This window comes from Macrosteles quadrilineatus, unplaced genomic scaffold, assembly GCF_028750875.1.
Source record: "Macrosteles quadrilineatus isolate MER2022 unplaced genomic scaffold, UCM_ALF_1.0 Scaffold_1__1_contigs__length_201487025, whole genome shotgun sequence".
NCBI lineage: Eukaryota > Metazoa > Arthropoda > Insecta > Hemiptera > Cicadellidae > Macrosteles > Macrosteles quadrilineatus.
Genome location: NW_026542594.1, coordinates 102,395,928 through 102,414,270, shown reverse-complemented (window position 1 = coordinate 102,414,270; position 18,343 = coordinate 102,395,928). Strand labels below are relative to the sequence as shown.

General features: G+C 39.4%; 1 protein-coding gene across 2 annotated transcripts in view; it reads right to left on the bottom strand.

Moving 5' to 3' along the window:
- Window positions 1–18,343, bottom strand: part of LOC129000572 (39S ribosomal protein L2, mitochondrial) — an 85,033-nt gene that overhangs the window by 28,184 nt on the left and 38,506 nt on the right. For both annotated transcript variants that reach the window (XM_054427562.1, XM_054427620.1), the window contains exon 3: window positions 4,101–4,233. In XM_054427562.1, the coding sequence (XP_054283537.1) occupies window positions 4,101–4,233 (133 nt within the window). The remainder of the gene's footprint in view (window positions 1–4,100; window positions 4,234–18,343) is intronic.

The following is an 18,343-nucleotide window of genomic DNA, read 5'->3' as shown; positions in this document are numbered from 1 at the left end:
GTACATTTAAGGACACTTTGCCGTAACCTTTGTCGGTGTCATTAGGCCTACCGAATAATTTTCCTGATTTGTCAAACTGTATTAATTTTGTTATTAACTGTAGTTGTACCAGAGAGAAAAGTAAATAATAATAGATAAGAGTTAAAAATTTCAAAATAGAAATTTATTGAAAGTAAACAAGCATAGGCTTACCTATACTTTAGGTAAAGCTTTTATAGTGTAACAGAGAAACGCAATCATTGTCTCCTGCGATAGCGACAAATATCTCCATCGGTCACGTAAACTTCATAACATAGCTTATCCGATCCAGGCGGATTATTTTGGCATGATTCGCCCTGGCACAACGTTGGGCTCTCGACTACTTTTGAAAAAAAAAATCTCTAATACACATTGTTACTCAGTTCTTAGTACAAAATCAAGGTATGGTAAGCGGCTACCAATAAGCAATAAGCACAGAGTAAGATTATTGTATTTTCATTTGCAAAGTTAATATCGACACATAGCAATCATTAGTTGTTTATCTAGGCTCAATTACATTTTCTTAATATATTTTACAGCTCTTCCAAGAATCAAAATACCCAGGCCTAGACCTAATTATTTAGGAGGGATTATATAAACTGAGTAACAAACAATGAGGTTATAATAGCAGCAAAGTCACTATCTTCATTCTAGTTCATAAGATTTAGATTGCTTAAAGCATACAACTCAATAAATAAATATATGGGAAACAAAATACATTGAAACCTGAACAGCCAACAATATAAGACAAAGATACAGAAAATGCAATGACATAATTTGAAAGCAAGCAGGCCTACATCGTGATAAAACATTAATGCAAACAACAATGCTTGTGGTTTTGTCAATTGAAAGATAAAATATCCATAAAAAAGGGGTTAACTTAACTTAACCAAATAAGACTGTAGATTATTTACATGTTTAATATGAAACAATAAACAGTTTTATGGCACTAGGCAATGGCCGTGGCGAATTGAATCTTCAAGCCGAAAGTACAAGTAAGAAGTGAAATTTAACAGCCATTATAAAGCTATTATTTTCACGATAAAATAGGTTTGGGATCTCATAATAATTCCTCATAATATAAACTCATAATAAGCCCTAGTAATAAAAAAAGAAGTTGTAAAGGAATAAAAGTGATACAACTTTTATGAGCTAGCTAGAACTGAGTCAACAGTTCTTGGAAGTACTTGACTTGACACTTGATTGTCGTGATAAAATATTAATGGGTTTGAGATTGCTAATGGGATTTTTATTGCATAATTACTCTAGTAATAAATTATGAAAATGTAAACAAACATCTGATAAACCTTTTATGTGCTCCTAACCAACTAGCGATCAATAAAATTATGGCCCATTAAAAATTTAAGGACATAGTCTGGCATTTAAGGACAATTCCCGTACATTTCATGGCCAGTAAAAAAAATTAAGTACAATTCCCGGTTTTCCCGGATTTCTCGGTTGGTAGACACCCTGTCTTTAGCAAAAATAAAAGTCAATAATTTGGCGAATTATTTAAGAATATAAGAGTTTTGGGAGCTATTTAGAATTGGGGATATACGTCTTTAACTAAAGACAAATTTCAAAATAAATACATTTTAATGTTAAATTAAGGTCCATGACTCATTAAAAAATTTTCAGATTTTGGTTAATGATTAATAAAATCAAAGCCATACATTTACTGAATAATTTGAGACCAGAAAGAAGTTGGTGACGCATTAACAACCCGAGTTATAAATCTTTTAATACATATATATTTCTAAAAAGTTTAATTTAATATTGTTCTGAGGTTCGTAGCTGGTCTTTAACTCGTCTGATTTTAATGCTCAAGAGCTCAAATGAAAGTCCTTACAATAATGAATATTTTAAGCCTAGAACGAACTGCAAGCGTTAATAAGAACTGGAGATATAAGAAAAAAATTTTTTTAAATATCAAACAACGAAACGTCCATAAGAAATGTATGGGGGAGAGTTTTCGTTTGAGTATAAAATCTTCTAAATGAAAAAAGATATTGAAAAACAGATTTCCGCATTGAAATCAGTGTAAAAATGTAGTCTGTAATGATGTGTCACAACACTATCATTACATTGAAAAAAAATTATCTATGTCCAATATGGCGGATCCAAGATGGCGGACAAAAACGTGTTCCCTATCAAAATGAAGTACTAACCACCTAATTAATACAGGAGGTGGTCCCATGTCAATATCTCGAAAAATGTGCATAACAAATGCATGTGAAATATATTTTTTTAATTTGTCCAATGTTGGGAATAGCAGTCATTTTAAATTGTGATTTTAGTGGTTTTCTTGTGCAACAATTTTTGGCAACTTTTAGTATGTCATTCTGAAAACCCAACACTACAAAATAAAACCATAAAACGTTTTCTTGCAATTTTTTTAAGGTCATATCCTATATTTTTCCGACTATGTTAAAAGAAACAAAAAATGTAATATTGTCCTATGTGATTTTTACAAAAACATTCATAACACATTAACTGTTTGAGCTACAGCGATGAAATTCTGAAATTATGGTTATCTTATTGACCTTGATCTTAATACATGCGCAAAGTATGAATAAAAACTCTTGAACTATATTTTAAACCAAGGAGAACGTTATTTATAATTGAGATTTAAAAAAATGGTTTGTGTCAACAGTCAATTCTGATGGAAAGGTTTTTCGTAATTGGCTTCCACAACTGGGAAATGGAACCCTAAAATCATAAAATATTACTCAATGTTGCTAATAAAACTGTTAATTTTGTATAGTACTCATTTACTTCCCTAAAATTTCATCACGCCCAGATGGTCATTTTAGTAACGTATAAAGGACTGGACAAACATTGGATTTCACATATATATATATGGACCGACATCATCCTATTGTTTTGGGACTCGTCGACCGCCAGCAGCGGCCCAGCAGGTAGCCCATGTGGCTGTTGCCAACCTTCCAACAAAAATTCCCCCTTAATCCCTGCTGTTAAGAGACGGCCAGCGTTGGTCTCAGCTAAGCTTGATCTCAGCTAACCCTCTATGTCGTGAACCCATTTTTTGGCCGTTGGTTAAAATTGGCCGAGATCAACGATAACCGTGAGCAACAAAACCCCGTACTCGTAAACCGCCTCTAAAACTGGTAGGGAAATATTAAAATACAACTAAAATGTTGTTTAACAACTCATCAAACGACAAAATAGATAAAACAAAATACAGTACATGTAGCGCCTACATGTTTCATCACAAAAACAGCGAAGGTAACGCTTCAAACTCAACTTTCAGATCTTAAGAACGCGAACGAATAAATCTGCCCTGAGAGTCAGAATGCTGAATTTCTTCTTCACCGCTGAGGATCGAGCAGTCCACATCCAACACACCTCTGATTGGCCAGATGTTACGAAAAGAACCGGACTCGATGTAAAAGGAAAGTTGAAGAAGAACAACAGAAGCGACGAAGAAGTCAAACCGAAGTAAACTGAACCTTAGCGTAAGATAGAAAGAAGTAAAACCGACAAAAAAAACACAGTTTTACTTCCACTCTATCTGGGAATCGTCTGTAGATGCATCTGTCACCTCGGTTATGCAAGATTAAGTTATGCTGCCAGTTAGCGTCGCGACTAGGGCTCCATAGCCAACGTCCAGCTGTTTAACTTTAACAGACAGTTCTGGGGTAATCGACTGTTTTTATTTACTAATAAAGTGAATCCTTTCCTCTCTCCAACACCAGGCAAAGTGAGGTATTCTTTAGTAGATTAACCTGGTTACAATACCTTCTGAAATTAACCCCCTAACCATTTAGGCCCGTTACAAGATGTCACACCTTGGTGAAAACAACTAACTCTACAAGAACCAAGGCTACTAAACATGGTACGGTAACTTCAATAATTCAATCTTAAATGTTCCTATACAAATAGAAACAAAGCATGACTTATCATACTGTAATGTTCATGTGGTACCTGTGTTTCTACTGGTTAATGTACTGATTAGGAGCTGTCCAAACATACCCTCTCACAGACTTTTAAAACCTCTGATGGCTTAATAACTCTCATTTTCCATTAAGTTAGGGAAAGTGTTTGAGTAGTGAGTACCTTACCTAAGAATTGTGGCTGACACACCAGCTGCATGAGCATAGAAGCCACCAGTACCTTTCAATCTCTCCACAGAATGCACTTTAGTTCCCATCGGCAGAGCTCCAAGAGGATATGCGTCTCCTTCATTAGGGTTTACTGCAACATAACAATTGTATTGCAGTAGGATGCCAATATTTTTAACAGCCTAAATCAGATTACTAATTTATGAAATAAGATTAATACCCCCGCCGCAGCAAACCTGCAGTCTTAGCTAATTTCCATTTGCCTGATTGGATTTACACAAAAAAAATGTCTCCTTAAAAATATCACATTTATTCCCTATTTAAATATCATTAGTTTAACCAAAGATTACATATGCTACGCAAAATAGATATTGCAGCCAAGCCATTTTTGTGATATCAATTTCCATGCAAAGCCTAGCGAATGTCTTCACAACCTAAGACTTCATTGCCGACATGACCAGCTGTTATTTACGTATTTTTTGTTGTTGTTTATTGTTTATTGTTATAGTTAACCTTTATTTTGTGGTTGTTTGCTTAATGTAAGTAACAGGAGGTTCATTAGAAGATGGATTAGCAAGATGAAGAAGTGTTAGTATTATGTGTAGTGAATTACAATCGTATTATGATGTGGATATTTTCATGAAAAATACTAGGTATTAAGACGAGTGTATGTGATAAATGGCAAACACGGCAATAAAAAAACGGCCAAAAAATGGCCTTCCCGACACTGTCTCGCGGCAGCCCCTTCATCACATAGCGATAAATTCACCAGTATTTATACTGTCAATGTCTCATTATCTTTAGAGTCTGCCTAAAACAGTTATGATAGAGTTCCGAAATATATTATTAACTACCTTCATCATACTATTATGCAATAATTTTTAATTTATTGTCAATTGAAAATAGACGTACGTTGAAGGTTGTGGTTTAAGTGTTTATCAACGAAGACCACTAAGAGGGAAATAAAGTATCCTAGGCTATATATTTATGGGGCTCAATAAATATACCTAATTTGAGGGGTGGTTACTGGTTAGGCAATTTCTGCTCCAGGACGCTCCAATCAAAACCTGGCTACGCCAATACAATGCCTTAATGTCGATTCAGGAACTTACCACTTACAATGAATAGGTAGCTATACTGGGAAGGCGAACGAAATTCCTGTTGTAAAATGTAGATACAGGCTTCCGGTACAAAGTATTCGCCCTATTGTTTAATATAATGTTTAAAACAGGACATACCAGTAAATTGGGATGTCGGGTCACTCGGGTTAGTTCACTTTCGTGTGATTGCGAAAGTGTGACTGACCTCCATTTTCCAACCTAAATATAGTTTTTACGTTGTAAATATCTCTTTAATTTATGTACAACTTAGGTTCCGGTGTTGTTAAAACTATGTGTTTTGCAAACGGCACTGACAAAACACCAATAATGTGACGAGATAATACGTAGTTTGAAAAAAAATGCCGATCTGTGTAGATAAATGTTCTTCCTACAAACTATGTGTTTTTAATGCTATGTTTAAAAAGGTCAAGTAGCCAGTGAATGGTTAGGTAGTAGTTGACTAACCATACATTCCTCATCGTTAGTAGTAAGATATTGCGTGAGTCTAGAAATCCGGAAGCAAACTTTGTGTATAAAAATTCCGAAAACAGAAAAGTGAGAAAAGTCGACGAACTCACAAATAGTCACTAGTTATTAAAACTTGTAAGATTTATAAATTTCTAAATTGTTAATGGTTCTCTAAATGTACGTTATAATTAAATGCAGAGAAATTAGTATAACATTGTAAGCTTATTTTATCACTGTGACTGCAATTTTTGAAGATTTTTATTAATTCATGTTTCTATCAGTAAACTTTTAGTAGTATCCTTTAGCTCTTTGTTACGTGGTCACTTTAATTTGGAATTAAATAACTGCCATTTTTGTAAAAAGATAAAGTTATGGTACATTAATGACAGCTGTGCGCTTTCAAACTAGAGATTCGATGACGACGGGTCGGCGAGCGCTTTGCGTACAGGCAAGTTAATCCCGAGCTCGCGAACATTACCGAACTCCCCCGAACTTGAATGGTAATGCAGATCGAGACTTGACACAGCGCCTCTGATGAGGGACCACCCAACTACGTGAAGGTGGCCCCATCCAAAAACGACTTGGCACAAAATTGCCGTAAGGTGCAATATCTATTTTGCGTAGCATAAGTAATCTTTGGTTTAACGAATACTTAGGTTTGCTGCAACAAGGAGGTAAAATACCACCGCCGCAGCAAACCTGCAGTCTAAGCGAATTTCCATTCGCCTGATTGGATTTACACTAAAATGCCTCCTTAAATACATCACATTTATTCTATATACAGTATAATCTATTCTATATATAATTCTGTTTTAAAAAACTTTGTACAACTGAATCTAGAGTTCTACTGGACCGATTTTATTTATTAATGGGTCGTTGGAAAGCTTAAGTCGTGTAGATTTGCAAATAATTATGAAAGTTGGTTTTTGTTATGATTTATGGTGAAAAATTCTAAAAAACATGTTTTCCATAAGAAATACATTGAAAACGGTGTTTTTCACAATTTTTATTTGGGTGCGACTTTTGGCTGCCTTTTTTGAGTATTTCTAAGGAGTGCATGGTATCAATTTGTAGGAAATTTTATTTTTTTTCAGAATATCACCTTCCACTTTGGTCGATTTCCTCACCATTTAAAAGTTATTTGCAAAAAAGCTAAGCAGCCTCCGAATTTATAGTAATGAGAAAATATTGAGTTTGGAATATTTTTGTTAAACTTTGTACAACTAAATCTAGACTTCTACTGGACCGATTTTGTTAACTAATGGGTCATTGGAAAGCCTAACTCATGTAGATTTGCAAATAATTATAAAATTGTGATTTTATTAAATATTTGTGGTAAAAAAGTAAAAATAACAAAAATACATTAAAAACTGCTTATTCAAGTTTCTGTTTTTAACATTCTATTTTAGCCAGCTTTTGGCTGCCTTTATTAAGTATTTTCAAGAAATGCATAGTAGTTATTTGTAGTAAATTTTATTCTCTATCAGAATATCACATCCACTTTGGTCGATTTCCCCTCCATTTAAAAGATATAGGCAATAATCTAAGTGATCTCCAAATTTATAGTGGTGAGAAAATACTGAATTAGATATATTTTTTTTAAACTTTGTACAACTAAATCAAGACTTCTACCAGACCGATTTTGTTACTTAATGGGTCGTTGGAAAGCCTAGATTTGCAAATAATTATGAAAGTTTGATTTTATCAGATATTTGAGGTGAAAAAAATTAAAATAAACAATAATACATTTAAAACTTATTTTTTTCCAAGTTCAAATTTCCAAGTTTATATTTGTAGCCAACTTTAGGCTGTCTTTAATGAGTATTTTCAAGAAATGCATAACAGTAATTTGGAAAAAATTTTATTCTCTTTCAGAATATCACCTTCCACTTTGGTCGATTTCCTCACCGTTTTAAAGTTATTTGCAAAAACGTTAAGCAACCTCCCAATTTATAGTTGTGAGAAAATACTGAATTAAAGATGTTGTTAAACTTTGTACGATTCAATCTACAGTTCTACTGAACCGATTTTATTAATTAATAGGTCATTAGAAAGCCTAATTTGTGTAGATTTTGCAAATAGTTATAAAAGTTTGATTTTTTTTTTTTTATTTACTAGGTGAAACCCGTCAAAGTCTGACAGTTGCTGTTGAGGTTGCAAGTAAGATCGTTTGACTATAAATCGATGATAAATAACAAAATTGTTTGAACAATTTGTGTTGTTTGTGATTTAACTGTGTGCTTTAGGTACGTCCGATCTTAATAATCAATAAATCAAATGGAAACTGGTATTTCACTGAAGGTTCTTAGGTCAAAACAAATAGAATAACGTAATAAGAATTAAGTAAATATATCTACAACTTAATTCCACATTCAAGCTATAATCAAATTTGTATTTTCTGATTGAGCTATACAGTACTTTGAACTTAACTGATTAAAACTATCAATATCTCAAGTGAAAACCTTTGAAGTATTAAGACCAAGACATATAAAATAACTTAAATAAAAATAGAGTTACGTATCATTAAAAAACAAGAAGAGAAAACAACACAGCTCACATAAACCAGGCTGAAAACAAGTCTAAAGCACTGTGGCAAACAATAAACCGAGAAAGGGAAGCGAGATCAAATACTGAAAACCAAATCCATCTTCAAGTCAACAATAAAACAATAGACGACCCAATAGAAGTTTCAAACTGTTTTAATGATTTTTTCTCATCAATAGCCGACCGAACACTCCAAAATAACAATAACTCTAGAACCAATGCCTTAACAGACCACTTACCAGCAACACATCACACACTCCAGTTCAGACGGGTCACACAAGAAGAAGTGCAAAAGGCCATTCAATCTCTAAAAATGAAAAATTCATCCGGAACTGATGAGGTATCAGCTAAACTTCTAAAAAACTGTAAAAATGAAATAGTAATACCCCTGACAGACCTCATAAATAAATCAGTCTCACAAGGAAAATTCCCAGATAAATTAAAAATAGCTAAAGTCTACCCAAAATACAAAAATGGACCAACGATAGAAAGAAACAGCTACAGGCCAATCTCCCTAATATCAACGTTTTCAAAAATAATCGAAAAGATAGTACTAGCCCAACTCCTACACCATCTTCAAGAACACAACCTTCTCAATGGTCAACAGCATGGATTTATTAAAGGCAGATCGACAGCCACAGCCTTAATACAACTGACGGAGCACATACTAGACCAATTAGAAGAAGGCAGCACTTCAACAAGCCTCTTCCTAGATTTTAATAAAGCTTTCGACTGCCTAAACCACGAACTTCTTCTACTCAAGCTGGAAACACTAGGTGTGAGAGGAAGAGCAGCAGAATGGTTTAAAAGCTACATTAGTAACCGGAAACAGCTTGTGGAAATAGCCTACATAAAGAACAACACAAAGTATAAGGCCCAATCCAAAGCTGTAGACGTGCAAAGAGGAGTACCCCAAGGATCAGTACTTGGCCCAGTCCTTTCCTCCTTCTCACGAATGACCTACCTAGTTGGATTGGGGATGATGGACACACCACCATGTACGCAGATGACACGGTTCTCACATTTGCGGACAAAACAATGGAAAATCTGGAAGAGAAAACCAACACACAACTCCAGAGAACAAAGCAATACTGTACCTCCAACGACCTAGTTCTAAATGAAAGCAAAACCGTTCAAATGACTTTCACCACCAAACGCAACAACACAGACATTACAATACCGGGACTACAAACACAAAATACCACAAAATACCTAGGCATCATAATTGACTCTAAGCTATCATGGAAACCCCACATAGACCAGCTCTGCAAAAAGCTAAGTTCAAGTCTCTACGTTATACGTAGGATCAAGCAAGCTTGCAGCCCAGAAGTAGCCAAAGTTGCATATTTTGCTCTATTCGAGTCCCGCCTCAGATATAGCATTGCGACTATGGACTTGGGGTGGAACATCAAAAGGCAACCTGGAAAGAGTACTCCTAAAGCAAAAAAGAGCAATTAGATGCCTTGCCGACCTGAACTACAGAGACAGTTGCCGAGAAGCCTTCAAGAACCTTAAAATTCTCACATCAATTTCACTCTACATAAGAGAAGTCATTATCCACACCACTAAAACAGTCCAGCCAAGACACAGAGACATACACCAGCACAACACACGACATGCCGCCAATTTTTCCCTCCCACAACACCATCTGAGTCTGTACGAGAAGAAACCATCCTACAAAGGTGCTCTGTACTTTAACAACCTACCAGAGCACCTCAAGAGAGAACAACCCAATCTGCTCAAGAAGCACCTGACAACATGGCTTATGGACCGGCCGTTCTACTCTGAGGATGAATTCTTAAACAATAAGCTACCATGAAAAAAAGAAGAAAAAAAGAAAAAAATTCTAATTGTAATTGCAAATTACCGTAATAGTTTACGTATATACTGTACATTTTATGTACCTGACGCATGAATGTTCTCTAGGAGTATTTCAATAAAGGTTTTGTCTATTGTCTATTGTCATTGATTGCAGATAAGTACTAAAACGATTGTAATTATTGTTGATTCGTGATTCAGCAGTGTGCTTTAGGTAGTCCGATCTTAATAATCAATAGCTCAAATGAAAGCTGGTATTTGTTTACACCAAAAAATATAGGGTAATGTAATTAGAACTGTTGGAATACATCTTTAATTGAAGTGAAAAATAAAAAAATCCATTTTAAATTCTTTAATCGAGTAATATATTAGATAGATTAATGATGGTGCTTAATGACAAATATGTGCTTGAATAGCTTTATTTTAAAACCAAAATTATAAAAAATCAGGCGGGTAGAAGAGCTAACCCGACTCGGAAAAGAAATACCAATAATTTTTATAGATGGCAATAATGGGTTTACCAGTATGCATAATCATAGATTAAACATACTCCCTAAGTAATATTTATGTTTAATCTATGGCATAATCTAATCATACGAAACGTGTGTTAACGTTTGTTAGCTTATTGTTATATTGTTATCTAATTGATTTTTCTTTGATTGAATGTTGTTGTTAACAATTTGCATTTGTGTTTAAAGTGTGCTTCTTGTGTTAAATGTGTGATTCTAATGTTATGTGCTTAATCTGTACCATTAATATTAGTGAGTAATGTGGTGTATGGATTTCATAACCATTATTTTACTAGAGACCGTTGTATTTAACCACAACGGGCACTGTTGCTAGTTTAAATAGAATTAGTTTAACGAGTAAGTTACTTAGGTTTGCTGCAACAGGGAGGGTAAAAAAGTGTTTTTTGTTGTAAAATGTTAATAGTTTAGTAAAAAAATTTATGTATTTTCCAAATTCCATCAAAATATGTTCATAAACAAGCAAACTACAACAGTTGATTTATTCCCCGTAAGAATAACATGGGAATTTTAAATTTAAACTTTTTGGAATTTTCTCCGTAACCATTAGGCGCACAATAATGCTTCAATATACTAAATTATTTGTTTTTCAAGCTCTACAAAATGGTTTGGAAAGAAATTGTGAAATTTTGTGTTTTTAGGGTCAAAAATGGGAAAACCCTATTAGTACCCCATAAAACCCCCCATAAACCCCTGTTCCCATAGTCGGATCATGCTGGTTCGCGAACTCGTTCGAATAAATGTAAGTTTACACGTTTATACCAAATTTAATCAAAATCAGGCCATTTTTTCTCGAGTTATCGTGCTAACGGACATACATATAATTATATGGGTCATTCTCCGCAAAACGTTAAATATAAAGTCTCCATACAAAAATTACATTATATAAAATATAATAATAATTCTATTTTTAAGAAATGTATCATGAAGATGTTTTTTTCACATTATAAAGAAAAATAAATTAAATTTTAGTGTCCACAGACCATGACAAGTCATGTCCGTGGACTGTCACACCCAATGTTTCTATCACTTATAATTTATATAAAAAAGGAAATAAGTTTTATTTTTGAATTTAATCACTTGTATTGCAACAGTTAATTGTTAATAAATACTCTACTATCTTACTTTAATTTTTATTTTCATTATTTAATGTAAAACTTTTCAATAAACTTTTGTCTTAACAATTTTCATCATGTCTGTGGACACTTGGATTTTTTTATTTAATTGGGTCTTCCAATAGACAACTTGACTACTGCAGTAGTTGAACAGAAAGAAGGTCACCCATTTTGGATCCAGAGTTCTTTGTGTTGTGCTTTAGGTTATTTTGAGGAAGTTTTGTTAAGAAAAATGAGAAAAACCGTGTAATGTAAAGATCATTTCATCAGCTCTGTGGACAAAATTTAGGTAAGAATAACTAGTGTACCTGTTGCTCGAATTCGAGCAACTGCGAAGCATTACAGGCGACTCAAAGATTATAGAAATACTCACGATCTACATAACAGTTAGATATAATCAAAATCTTTTGTAAATATCTTATCTTTTTCAAAAAGCTGATCTTGTTTTTTTAGTGTTTTTAATGTAAGAAAAAAACTTTGTTTCTATTTCTTCTACTTGGTTGTGTTCTATGACTTTTTCTATGTTTCCTTTGTTTGAAAATCAGTTATTTCAATGATTGCTCAAGAAATGTAGCACAGTGTTAATAGAGTTTTTTTTGTAGCCTATTTCAAATTGTCCAGGATTTCTCGCTCTTTTCCATTGTAATAATTACACCAACCCAAGTCTCGTCTACAGATGCAATATGCCAAAGAATATCACCTACGTACAATCTCCAAGAAGTGGTAAAAAAGGCAGAAACCAACCTATACAATAGATATAAGTTAACTCCATAAGAAATAATTTTAAAAGTTACTGTGATATTAGGATTTTCCACTGATTTGGTAATAGAACATTATATTGGAAAACATGACACGATGCAGAAGAAATCGATTTTAAAATCAGAAAAAACCATTGCAAATACTTTATTTTGACAAATTCAGTAAATCACAATTTAAATATAAACAGCTGTTTCATTAAATTTGATCAAAATCGGATAAAAATTACTCAAGTTATCACGAACACATATATATATATATATAAAAATTTGAACGAATGGTGTTTTTGGCCTCTGGGGACATCAAAATGAAAGAGTAAATCGGTCCTGGGGGTGGCGAGAGGTAAGCGTAAGCCCCTCAGGGGGGATGTGGGCCCTTTGTGGCACCCTTCCCTCAAGACCGCTGTGAGTCAGTTAATCTGTACTGTGTCCTTTAGTCACAGCCTACATGGGGTGCCACTGTTATCACTAAAGGCAGCGGATCTATGGTGGCAGAGTGAATGTCTGCCCTAGGGTCGGGGAGCAGCGACACTAGTATGACCTGAGGCCGAGGTGATGGACACCGGTCCGGGCTCAGTGTCAATTGAGCAGCAGGCGGAGTGAATGGATCACGGTAAGGCTGCTGCACTGCCCTCCAGTTCTGGTATGTGTGCAGCGGTGCTGGAGTAAGTATTGATGAGCGGAGTGTATGGAACACGGTACGGTCTTCAAACTGCTAACCTGGTATTGTTTCAGAAGCGATGATGTCTGCTAATCAAACTACGGAAAATACCCCAGGTGGGTCAGCGCCTAGGCGTGAATCCCACCCCTCCATCTTGGAGGGCTTGCCCATGGATTCTGGGGAGGGCAAATTATCAGGCACTGTTTCAGAGACGAAGGTGGAGGGGGGCAAAGAGGCTTTTGCCAGGAGCTCCCTCACTGCTAGATCTCCACAAAACCAAAGTATCGACGACGTTCAAATGCTTGAGGAAGCACACAGGGCTTTGGCGGGTAGTGTGGCTGACTCAAGCGCCCATTCAAATCTAACCCTGGGCTCTACCTCTGAGGTGGCAACACCGGATCTGTGCGTAGAGACCCAGGCATGTGCAACTGTTCCAGAACAGGAGAGAAGACAACGGCCATCTTTACCCCCTAGTGTGTGGAGGACACAGGTCAGGGCAAGGAAGGAGGCTGAGGGTACTTGGCTTTCAAAAGCTGAGTACAGAAAATCCAAAGGGTTTGTCAACAAGCCCAAGAGGAAAAGGCAGGCTGAAACTCCCAGTCCTGCTGGAGGAGAGGGCTCTGGTATTTCTCCTATGCGCAGAGTTTCAGGTCCACCGCAGCAGCATCAGACTCAGCAGACTCCAAAGCGGCCGAGAAGGTGGGATGTCCCACCCCCGCCGCCAAGGAGCGCTGCAGAGGGCGATGCCAGCAAGGACTTGACCTTCAAGGACCAACTCTCGGGCTGGAAGATGGCGGTTGTTCCGGAGAATTATCCTGACGATAGGTTCACTGATGAACAATTTTGCCTGTTACAGGAGAAACTGTTTGAGATGGTTATTATGGCCGCCACTCCTCAGCAGATCCTGAAAACCTACAAGGACAAAGGTGCCCTCGCAGTCTTGTGCGGAAACGAGGAGACCAGAGATTGGCTCAAGGAGGTGGCTGTTGGTCTGGGTCCGGTGGGCGTGGGGGGGCCGAGTGTGATTGTGGGGGATCATAAAGATCTCCTGCGTACAACCAAGGTCCTTCTCCATACCGACTGGATCCTGGCCAGGAAAGATCCTAAAGAAATCTTTGAGTTTGTCCAGAAGCTGAATCCTGGACTGTCAACCAGAGACTGGAGAGTGGTCAGTTGCAAGCGAGAGGCGGAACACCAAACTCTGGTTCTGGCAATTGACTGCGGGAGTGCCAAGTTCCTGAGGGACAGGGGCTGGAGGATTTTCTTGGGCATAACAAGGGTTCAACTCAAGGTTCTTTCAGGTGCTCCTGATGACGATCCGAATACTGCAGGCGAACCTACAGCACAGTAAAGCTGCCACTGCGGTACTCTGTGCGAGTACTGCGGGTGGGGCTTTTGACTTTGCCCTTATCCAGGAACCCTGGGTTAGAGACGGCAATATAACGGGAATGGGGGTCTCTAGGGGCCAGGTATTCTCGGCTCAGGTCCGGAATCCTAGAACCTGTATTTGGACTAGCAATGACACCATTTGTGTGCCGGTTCTGGAATTTTGTTCCAGAGACATCACAACGGTAGAGACCAAATGCAGGGAGTCCGGACGGCGTCTACTACTTGCTTCAGCATATATGCCGCAAGATGAGCCCACGCAGCCTCCGCAAGAGGAAGTTAGGAAGCTGGTCGAGCACTCTGCCAGGACCGGCGTCGACCTAGTGCTGGGCTGCGACTCCAACTCCCACAACACTGCTTGGGGTTGTAGGGACAATAACGCAAGAGGTAAGGCACTTCTTGAATACTTAGCCTCTAATGGTCTAATGATTGCTAATGTCGGTTCAGAACCAACTTTTCATAGCAGGGTTGGGGAATCTGTAATAGATCTTACTATAGCCAACGTGGGGATCAGTAACAGAATTCTGGATTGGAGGGTATCCCAGGAACCTTCCCTCTCTGACCACAGACATATCATGTTCAACATTGGTAACTTTTCCTTGGAAAAGATTGAGTTCAGGAATCCCAGAAAGGCAGATTGGGATATGTGCAGATCAACTCTTAAAGAGCGCATTGAATGCTTTGACACACAGTTCCCTTGGGTCAGAGACACCAACACGCTAGACCTTGCCTCTGGGAGCTTAGGCGAGGCCATTGTCACGTCCTTTGACGAGAGCTGCCCGCTAACGGTGAGGAAGCAGGGTAAAGTGAGTTGGTGGACCACAGAGCTTACCAGCCTGAAAAAGAGAGTCAGGTCTCAGTTCAGGTGGGCGAAGAGGACAAATAATTGGGATGGCTATCATAGATTGCTAACCCAATATAACATGGCTGTAAGGAGGGCCAAAAGGCTCTCCTGGAAACATTTCTGTAGCAAGCTAGAAAGTGTTAGAGATACATCTAGGATATACACTGTCCTAACAAAGGACAACTCCTCCAAGCTAGGCCCCCTCAAGGAGCCTGGGGGAGATATGCTGTATGAACCTAAGGAAGTGCTAAAGCTCATGGCGGCCACCCACTTCCCTGGCTGCATCATCCCAAGCGAGCCATTGGTGCCGGAGGATGAGGAACAAGCTGTCGCAAGGGCAAACAACACTCGGTGGAGGGTTGCGTGCCACATTGTGACACACAGTCGTGTGAGATGGGCCATAGGGTCACTCATCCCATACAAATCACCTGGACCCGACGAGGTAAGACCTGTCTGTCTCCAGCAAGGCATCGACATATTACTTCCGGCAATGAGTAAGTTGTTCAGGGCCAGCTTGGCCCTGGGACACATTCCCCCGGCCTGGAGCATCTCAAGGGTGGTTTTCATCCCTAAACCTGGTAAGGCAAGTTACACGGATCCCAAGTCCTTCCGTCCCATCTCTCTGTCCTCATTCCTGTTGAAGACCTTAGAGAAACTGGTGCTGAGGTATGTGGGGGACACAGTCCTCAGAGTCAATCCCCTACATAGAAACCAGCACGCCTATACCCCAGGAAGATCCTGTGACTCTGCCCTACATCACCTGGTAAGCAGAATCGACAAGGCGTTTGAGTTCAAAGAGATTGCCCTTGGGGCGTTCCTTGACATCCAGGGCGCCTTTGACAACACTGAAACCCAGGCTGTAATCAATGCTGCCAGAGCTCGTGGATTCCATGAGGTGGTGTGCGGGTGGGTAGAGTCTCTACTTAAGAGGAGGAAGGTAAGACTCTCTCTTCACAATGAGGTTCTGGAGGCCAGGACCACACGAGGGTGTCCACAGGGGGGTGTACTCTCTCCTCTTCTCTGGAACCTTGTTGTGGACGACTTAATTAGATCTCTCAGTGATAGTGGTGTATTCGTTCAAGGATACGCGGACGACATTGTGATACTAGTTATGGGTAAATTCAACAACACGGTCTCCGACCTCATGAACACAGCCTTGAGGTCAGTTGGACAATGGTGCACTGAGGTAGGCCTTTCTATCAACCCCTCCAAAGTGGCGGTTATCCCCTTCACGAGGAGGCGCGATCTAAATGGCATTGGACCTCTGAGACTACAAGACACAGTGCTTGAAATGCAGAATCAGGTAAAGTACCTGGGGGTGGTATTGGACCGAAAGCTGCAATGGGGGCCACAACTCCAAAAGGTCATTGATCGAGGTAAGTGGTCACTCATGGCCTGCAGACGCATGGTGGGAGGAACCTGGGGGCTCAAGCCGGCGCTCATGCACTGGCTATTTGTCTCCGTGGTAAGGCCCGCCATGACATACGGCTCACTCGTGTGGTGGCCCAAGATGGACTCAGTGTCGGCGGTGAGAGATCTGGCTGCCGTCCAAAGACTCGCCTGTCTCATCATCACGGGCGCAATGAGCAGCTGTCCGGGAGCCTCACTGGACTGCCTTCTCAACCTCACTCCGATTGACCTGCATGTCAAGGTCACTGCGAGGAGGACTGCCTACAGACTCCAGTGTGATAACCTTTGGTTGGATGTTGGAGGATCCCGAGGTCACTCTCGGATCACTCAGCAGGTAAGAGGGGAGGTAATGGACATGCCCTCGGATCACATGCCGACTCGATTCTTCTTCGCCAGACCATTCACTGTCCTCCTTCCGTCCAGGGATGAGTGGATGTCCGGTGGGAATCCTCTTCCACAAGGCGACCTTGAATGGTATACTGATGGTTCTAAGGTAAGAAGTGGGACTGGGGCTGGAATTCATGGAGTGCAGAACGGGGTGGACATTTGTCTTCCTATGGGCACTCACCCAACTGTGTTCCAGGCCGAAATGACTGCGATTATGGTATGTGCTAGGGAAAACCTGAGGCTAGGCTTCAGGGACATCAACATTTCCATTTTCACAGACAGCCAGGCTGCGCTCAAAGCGCTTGATTCCTATGAATTTAATTCTAAGGTGGTCTGGGACTGCCTTTCTGCGGTATGTGACCTGGGCAGGCGCAACAAGGTAACGCTCTGTTGGGTTCCTGGGCACTCAGGGATAGAAGGGAATGAGGTGGCTGACAGGCTAGCAAATGCAGCGTCAGCCTCAGACTTCGTGGGACCACAGCCTTTCTGTGGAATCTCTCGTGGGCATGCATGTCACTCAGTCATGGCATGGGCTCAGGAGGAACACAGGAAAAGATGGGTTAGGCTTCAGCACCATAGGGTAAGTAAGCTCACCCTCTTCTCTCCTTCCCAGACGGTCGCCTCCAATGCCCTACGCTTGGACAGGAGGCGACTCAGACAGATCACAGGAATGGTCACTGGACATGGCTTTCTGAAATTACACCTGCATCGCTTGAGGATCCACAATGGTGACACTGCGTGTAGGAAATGTGGGCAATCAGAGGAGACTGCTGATCACCTACTCTACGACTGCACAGCTCTGAATGAGGTAAGGGACAGTACTCTTGGTGTAATGACAAGGGGCAGACACCTTCCTCAGGAGGAGCTCATTGACAGGATGCTTGAGTTCATTAAGCAACTCAGGTTTGACGGACTCTGAAGTACCATGTGGGGAGCGCAAAAAGCCCATCAGTGGCTGACGTGCAATAGGACAAGGTCCGCCCCTACAGAATCAATCAATCAATCAATCGGTCCTGGGCGTAGGTCTTACCATGCCACCTACGGTAATAGCTACTTCCCAAAAGGGAACAGAGCCACAACGGAATTTACCTCGTTTCTCTTTTGAAGGCTCATCTACAGACCAAGACTTTTCTTTAGAGACTCCTACCAAGTTTCTACGCCCAGCCGTTCTCTGAAATTAGCTGTGACAAAAACCCATTTTCCCCCCATAAGAATAACATGGGATGGG